The sequence below is a fragment of the Camelina sativa genome, chromosome 13 (genome assembly GCF_000633955.1).
Source record: "Camelina sativa cultivar DH55 chromosome 13, Cs, whole genome shotgun sequence".
Classification (NCBI taxonomy): Eukaryota; Viridiplantae; Streptophyta; class Magnoliopsida; order Brassicales; family Brassicaceae; genus Camelina; species Camelina sativa.
In genome coordinates, this window is record NC_025697.1 from 477,572 (window position 1) to 484,806 (window position 7,235).

A 7,235-nucleotide genomic window follows, 5' to 3' on the forward strand; every position below is an offset into this window, starting at 1 on the left:
AAAAAAAAAAAAAAAAAAAAAAAACAGAAGTGTAAGCTTAAATTCATGAGTTTAAGTAAACAGAATTCAACCTTAATGAAGAGTTTTAATAATATTAAAATCATTCCCTTAATTATTTGCCTCGGTTATAGAGCCTTCCACTGTACACCCCCACACATTAAAAAATCATCAGACTGAAACTATATGCTATTCAAAATTTCTAACATGTTTATTATGGCTCAGTGTCGTACTCTTGCATATTAAGTTTTCATATTGAATATCAATAGAAATTTTAATTATTCGTAACCAACATACATACATTTGTTTATTTTTTTTCAATTATTAAAACTAAAATAACACAAATAATAAAGGAAATTTGGAATTCATTCAAAACACACAATTTTAATATTAGAAAATGATGACAGCGATAGATAATATTTGCAGAATATTATGGAAATATATATTTTTCTATAACAATTTAAGAAAAAAAAAGTCACTAATAATATGGTATTTTCATTCATGGAAGAAAAAAATAAAACAAAACAGAGATATTTTTCCAGCTGAAAAGAACAAAACATCTCTCATTGTTTGTTCAGTGAACTTGCACCAAACTCATCAAACTTCACTTCTTCTTCTTCTTCTTCTTCACTAACCACACACATATACTAAGTTTTGTTTTGCAAGAAACACACAAACTTACAATAATCAAAATACTTTTCATCATGTTCTCAAGATTACATCCTCTGTTTCATCTTCTTCTTATTCTACTCATTAGAACACATAAATGTTTCTCTTCTTCTTCTTCTTATTCTTCTTCTCAAACACTTGTTTTGCCTCTAAAGACCCGAATAACTCCAACGGATCATCGACCCACCGACAAACTCCATTTCCACCACAACGTCACTCTCACCGTTACTCTCACCGTCGGCACTCCTCCTCAAAACATATCCTTGGTCATTGACACTGGCAGCGAACTCTCCTGGCTTCGCTGCAACCGTTCCTCTAACCCAAACCCGGTTAACAATTTCGACCCGACCCGTTCTTCCTCTTATTCCCCAGTCCCCTGTTCCTCACCCACTTGCCGTACCCGGACCCGAGACTTCCTCATACCCGCTTCTTGCGACTCAGACAAACTCTGCCACGCAACTCTATCCTACGCCGACGCTTCCTCCTCCGAAGGCAACCTCGCCGCCGAGATTTTCCACTTCGGAAACTCCACCAACGACTCCAACCTCATTTTCGGGTGTATGGAATCCGTATCCGGATCCGACCCGGAAGAAGACTACAAGACAACCGGGTTATTGGGTATGAACCGTGGATCTCTCTCTTTCATCTCTCAGATGGGTTTCCCCAAGTTCTCATATTGCATCTCCGGCACCGACGATTTCCCCGGTTTCCTTCTCCTCGGCGACTCTAACTTCACGTGGTTAACGCCGTTAAATTACACGCCGTTAATCCGGATCTCGACGCCGCTGCCTTATTTCGACCGTGTCGCTTACACCGTCCAGCTCACGGGGATTAAAGTTAACGGTAATCTTTTACCCATCCCTAAATCGGTCCTCGTACCGGATCATACCGGTGCTGGTCAAACCATGGTTGATTCCGGTACTCAGTTTACATTCTTGCTCGGACCGGTTTACACCGCGCTTCGATCCGATTTCTTAAACCGAACAAACGGGATGTTAACGGTTTACGATGACCCGGATTTCGTTTTCCAAGGAACCATGGATTTGTGTTACCGGATTTCACCAATAAGAATCCGTACCGGGATTCTGCACCGGTTACCAACGGTTTCCTTAGTTTTTGAAGGAGCCGAGATAGCGGTTTCGGGTCAGCCGCTATTATACCGAGTTCCGCATCTGACGGTTGGAAACGATTCTGTTTACTGTTTCACATTTGGAAACTCCGATCTTATGGGAATGGAGGCATACGTGATTGGACATCATCATCAGCAGAACATGTGGATCGAATTTGATCTACAGAGATCAAGAATCGGTTTAGCTCCGGTACAATGTGATGTATCCGGTCAGAGACTCGGGATTGGATCGTAATCCATAGATATAACCACCCGTGTGTAATTATAGTTTTTTTTTGCCTACGTAGTAAATGGAGTAGAGTGAGACTTGTCGTTCACGTGCGGGGATGGGGTAATAAGTTCGAGTTGTTACTTGTTAGTAGTTTAGCTGTCTGTTTGATTTTGACATGGTTCTTACTTCTTACTTACTCTCTTTGCGTAATTAATTTTGTTTTTAGGGTTTTTTTTTATTTCACAATCTTTAATAATGGTCATCAATTTTGTGTGTTTACATCTTAAACATCGCGAAATTGTTTTGACCTTTGTTGGACGATGGAGTTGAAAAGAGGCCCAACTAATTTCCCTCAAAAGGAGGCCCATAACTAAAGGTTTTTATTTTTGGCAGTCAGATGACAGTTTACCCAAGTTGCTGACGTGTTATATAAACACAAGGGTCCACAATAGTCTCACTCCCACGTGGGAAGATCACGCGGTTTACTGTCCTTTCCTTAAAAATATGTTCAGCTCACGCGCCGTTGCACGTGCGGGCCTCTCTCATGAGCCAATGGTTTCTCGCCAGCTCAGGGCGTGAGTTGCAGTCGCCGATGTTTGAGAACACCGATTTGCTTTTCTCCTTTCCTTCTCTCTTAAACCAAACCCATTTGAATAATTACATTATTCAGACTAGACACAAAACATAATCATCAAACTTCATCAGTCATCACCACCAACAACAACAACAACAACAACAAAGTATCTCTCGGTTTTGGAGGAATCTTGGTAGCATCTTCTGAAATCATGGATGATGCAGATGAGTGTTGTAGCCCATCTCTGGATCATAGGTTTCTTTTTTTATTATTTCTATTCAATGACATCTCACGAACACACACACACAAAAAAAAAAAAAACTATCGTCTTTTTTACTTTAACTTTTCCAAAATCAACTGTATGAATATCTATGTAAAGATTGAAACTTGATTTCAAATAACACATATCTTGAACTTCCTGAGTTTCACAGATGTACTACTACTCTGTTTTGTGTTCTGCTTTCGTATGTTTCGGGAAAGTTTTCATTTTAGTGAATTTGTAACTTCCTGAGCTCTTATATAGTATGGTGTCTGTAAGGTGTTTGATGGTTTTCCTCGCTGTGTTTTAAGGTGAATTGAGTTTGGTGTTTAGGATTTGTATTTCAACTTCAACCTGTTGTTTGATGACTTAAGAGATACTCAACACTTCAATCTTCAAGTACACCCAGAGCATAGCTTATCTTTGCTCTATCCAAAGTTTAGATTCTGGACTAGCATCATTTTGTGATCCTTTTTCTTCATCTTAGTGGTATTGATGATAAATGTTTTTTGACTTTTGTTAAATGGTGTGAATACTACTTTATGGATATGACCCTTTATGGTATGAGTTGAGTATTACTCTTCTTTTTATCCTTTACATCTTTTGTCTCAAAGTCAAATTTATGACCTTTACTATACCTTATTTGCTTTCAGCGATATCAACGATCCGATGGTAGTTGCTGTGGAATCTCTAGACTCAAGCAAAAAGAGAAAGCTGCGTGCTGAAGAATCAGACTTGTTACCTCTGCCAAAACACTTTTGTCAGGAGCAACAAGCTTCTCTTATTGATTCTTCATGTCAATCATCAGACATAGAATATGCAGAATGCTCTTATGGCACGGAAGACACAAAAACCAGCGAGGAGGCCTCCTCTTCTGCATCTTTTACAAGCCCTTCTTTGTACATGTTTAAAGACTCTGTTTGTTCAACTGGAAGTTCTAGTTCTGGTTATGCTACATCAAGCATAGAACAGTCCTCCTGTTCCAAAGTTGATCACAAAACACAAGAAGATGCTGATGAAGACTTTACTCTCATGGAATTCATTTGTCCCGACTCCGATTTAGCGGTTGAAGACGATCTTCAAGAGGTTCTGAATCCAGTTGGGTCTTATATTCTTTCTTCTGCAAGGTGGAGTGTCGGCAACCAAGGTAATCAATGAAAAGCTGAAAAGAGTAATGTTTAGTGTCATGCATTGCAACAGTGTGTATGGGATTCATTTGTGATTTGTTTTCACCATTTGGATTGCAGATTCTGAAGAAGCTACAACGAAACCAACCATTGACCAAGAGTTTGAGCAGTACTTTTCAACACTTATGATGTAAATATTTATGTAATCACTAATCACGGTAATATTTATGTAAATATTTCACCTTGTTTTCTTTGGTTAGAAACATATAAAATCCTTTTACATGTCCCCAATGTTGCAATGTAGTGTTAGACACAAATACTGAAACTAATTCACATTGATTATTTCCCTTAAACCACTTGTCCAATGCCTGATCCAAATACTGAAAAGAAAGAAAGAAAGCATAAAAAAACAAAAACAAAACCAAAATCCTCTACTTCGCATTGTTTATTTCCCTTAACCACTTACTGAAAAGAAAGAAAAAAAATAACCAAAATCCTATAAATCATATCTCTCAGCTTGGTTTCGAGAATAGAGCTTCGAGATCCTTCAGTGCATGTTCCTCAGTAGCTTTTATCGCCGCGAGAATTGGATGATAGTAATCAGAGTGATCACTCACACACTTTTGCAGTGTCCCAAAGAGTCCCGCACACTTGGTAACCAAATCTTCCTCGTTCTTCCCCGCTTCCTCGATGAAATTGCAATTAACATTCCAAGCCGTAAATGATTCTTTGCAAGAACCTCCTTCCATGAATGTTGTAATGCTCCTCTCGACTTCCTCTTCGCTTAGTTCATCTAGGGAAACCGTTGAAGGCAGTATAGCTTTCATTAGGCCTTCGTACAAATCTTTCTCCACAGTTTTTTTTATCTGACGCAAGGATCGGCTGATAGTAATCCGAGTGAGCCTCTATACACTTCTGGAGCATCGGGTAGCAAGGACCTGCAACTTCCTTCTTCTTTTCAGCTTCATACACGCAATCTAAAAAATCTGTAAATACTTCTTTGCAACCACCACCTTTCATGAAATCATCATATCTACGCCAAGTGCTTGAGGAAACTCCTACGGACGGGGATTGGTTGTTGTTTTGAGATTTGTGCTCCGGTTTCAGATCCGTAGATGATATGATCCCCATATTTTCTCAGCAGTGAGAGAGATCGCGCGGATCTTTTTGAAAATCGAGGAACCGAGGAAAAGGATAGGTCCCAAATAACTTTGTGAATGATACAATTAAGAGATGAGAAGATATATAGGGATTACACGAGAGTACGTCAAGTAGACTTGGTATTTGAGTATTACAATTTTTTATTATTATTAATATATGTTAAGTACGAAGACAGAGAATATCCGCATAATAAACCGACCCCAGTTTACCAAATCAACCCGAAAATATATGTACAAATATCTTACAAGAGAGGATTGTTATATAAATAACATTAAAAAAAAAATCATCTTAAATCACTGATATCTTAGCATTAATTTCAATTAATATATGTTATTTTGTATATTAAAAATAATATTTTTACAAATAAACAACACCAAAGGGTGTTTTTGAAAAATAACATAAAAATATATTTTAGAAACTCTATAATAGAGATAATTTTTCTCCAAACAATCTCTATTTTAGAGGTGAGAAGATTAAAATAAATTTGCCTATAAAATAGATTGCTATATTTTTTCTCTATTTATAGAAAAAAAAAAATAGAGATGGATTGGAGATACTCTTGTTAATGTGATGTCTTAGCATTAGCTTGAATTATTAATGTGATATCTTAGCATCTTAGCTTTAACTTGACTTATTAATGCTATTAGTTTATATGATGGTCACCATACATGCTTGTAAAATTATCCGAGGTCTGATTAGCTAGTTGGAATTGTAAAATTGTATGCACACATATAAATATGGACTTTAAAATTTAAATTTTTTGTTTCGATTACTAAGAGTGTCTAGCCGAAACCCTTTAATGTGGGTCATTAATAATATTTAGTACACGTATATATTTTTTTTTGTGCAAAAGTACACGTATATATAGTGCAAAAAATTTAAACAGAAAAATTCTAAAAATGGGGGTTTCCGCCCTTTAATGTGGGTCATTAATCTATTTCTTAATTTTTGACTATTGATATTTACTCTTTAATATTTTTTTATAGTATTTCATATTATACATTTTTTGTTCATGACTTCCAGTTAATTTAATTTACAGATTTTCTAAAATAATATTTGGATACAAGTTTTTTTTCCTAACATGGTAATTGTTCAAATTAGTTTGCACGATAATTCTTGAAAGATAAGTAAGTACAAACATATGATATGATGTTTGTGATTAACAAACGCTTCTGAGTTTTTAAAGAACCATTTCGTGTGGTTTTGTTGCGTCGCGTGGCCGAGAGAAGGATGAGTCATCAGAATCAAGACACCATCAACTCACCTCCTCCGGCTGCTAATGACGGCTTGGCGAGGAGAAAAAGAGGTCGTACTCGCAAAGAAGAAACCTCAACTCCAAAACCGGAAACGAATTTGGTGGGAAAGGAGGTTTCTGGTGTGGTCGAAGGATCCTTTGACGCAGGCTATCTCCTGAACGTTAAGGTTAAAGACAGTGACATCAAACTCAGAGGTCTCGTGTTCATACCGGACAGAGTCAAACCGGTCACTCCAGAAAACGACGTGGCTCCTCTTGTTAGAATGTATGGAAGAGAAGAGATCAAAAATAACCAAACTGATCAACCTGATCTCCCTATTGGTCAACCAATGAAGGATGCTGCTGTTGTCACTACTGACTCGGAGATTAATGAATATGCTCAAGCTTTAACATTAATGCAACATATGAGCAATGGCGCGGTTCAAGCTAAGGAAGCTACGCCTGAGAAAGATGAAGTGATGGAAGAAGCCGCTACTAGGTTAGTGGAGTTCTTTTCAAATCCAGTNAAAGAAATCTAAAAAAAGTTACAAGTTTTACATCCATGAGCGATTGATTAATGAAGTTTCTAAGGTTTTAACAAAAAAATAGGGTTTATACTAACTATGAGAAGACGAACATGAGAGAGAGCTCCAACTTCCAAATCACTTAATTAAAGAAATCTTAAAAAGTAAAGAATATGAGAGAGTTCATGTTGCAACCAAAAACGGGAGTCCAAGAACGAAGAAACGAGAAGGGATCAAATTAAAGTTGAAGTCATCTTGTTACCGCTAAAAGATGAATCGAAGTTGACGAAAGCGTAAGACAAAGATTCTCCGGTGATCGAGTCGCGGCAAAGATGAACGGAGACGACGGG

At 37.3% G+C, this 7,235-nt stretch overlaps 4 protein-coding genes across 5 annotated transcripts; 3 read left to right on the plus strand and 1 right to left on the minus strand.

Annotated features, from left to right (window-relative positions):
- Positions 511 to 2,244, plus strand: LOC104734224 (aspartic proteinase PCS1-like). The gene has a single exon (XM_010453752.2). The coding sequence runs from the start codon at positions 702 to 704 to the stop codon at positions 2,028 to 2,030; it is 1,329 nt and encodes a 442-aa protein (XP_010452054.1). The 5' UTR covers positions 511 to 701; the 3' UTR covers positions 2,031 to 2,244.
- On the plus strand, positions 2,626 to 4,252 carry LOC104734223 (protein FAR-RED-ELONGATED HYPOCOTYL 1-LIKE-like). Of its 2 annotated transcripts, none has more exons than XM_010453750.2 (3): positions 2,626 to 2,835; positions 3,493 to 3,986; positions 4,087 to 4,252. In XM_010453750.2, the coding sequence occupies exons 1-3, from the start codon at positions 2,792 to 2,794 to the stop codon at positions 4,158 to 4,160; spliced, it is 612 nt and encodes a 203-aa protein (XP_010452052.1). In that variant the 5' UTR covers positions 2,626 to 2,791; the 3' UTR covers positions 4,161 to 4,252. The 2 variants fall into 2 exon arrangements, with proteins under 2 accessions (XP_010452052.1, XP_010452053.1); XM_010453751.2 differs by lacking the exon at positions 2,626 to 2,835 and adding an exon at positions 2,842 to 3,400.
- On the minus strand, positions 4,316 to 5,153 carry LOC109128287. Its single transcript, XM_019234311.1, has one exon. The coding sequence runs from the start codon at positions 5,095 to 5,097 to the stop codon at positions 4,756 to 4,758; it is 342 nt and encodes a 113-aa protein (XP_019089856.1). The 5' UTR covers positions 5,098 to 5,153; the 3' UTR covers positions 4,316 to 4,755.
- On the plus strand, positions 6,358 to 6,900 carry LOC104737792. Its single transcript, XM_010458052.1, has one exon. It carries the CDS (start codon positions 6,358 to 6,360, stop codon positions 6,898 to 6,900), a length of 543 nt encoding a protein of 180 aa, XP_010456354.1.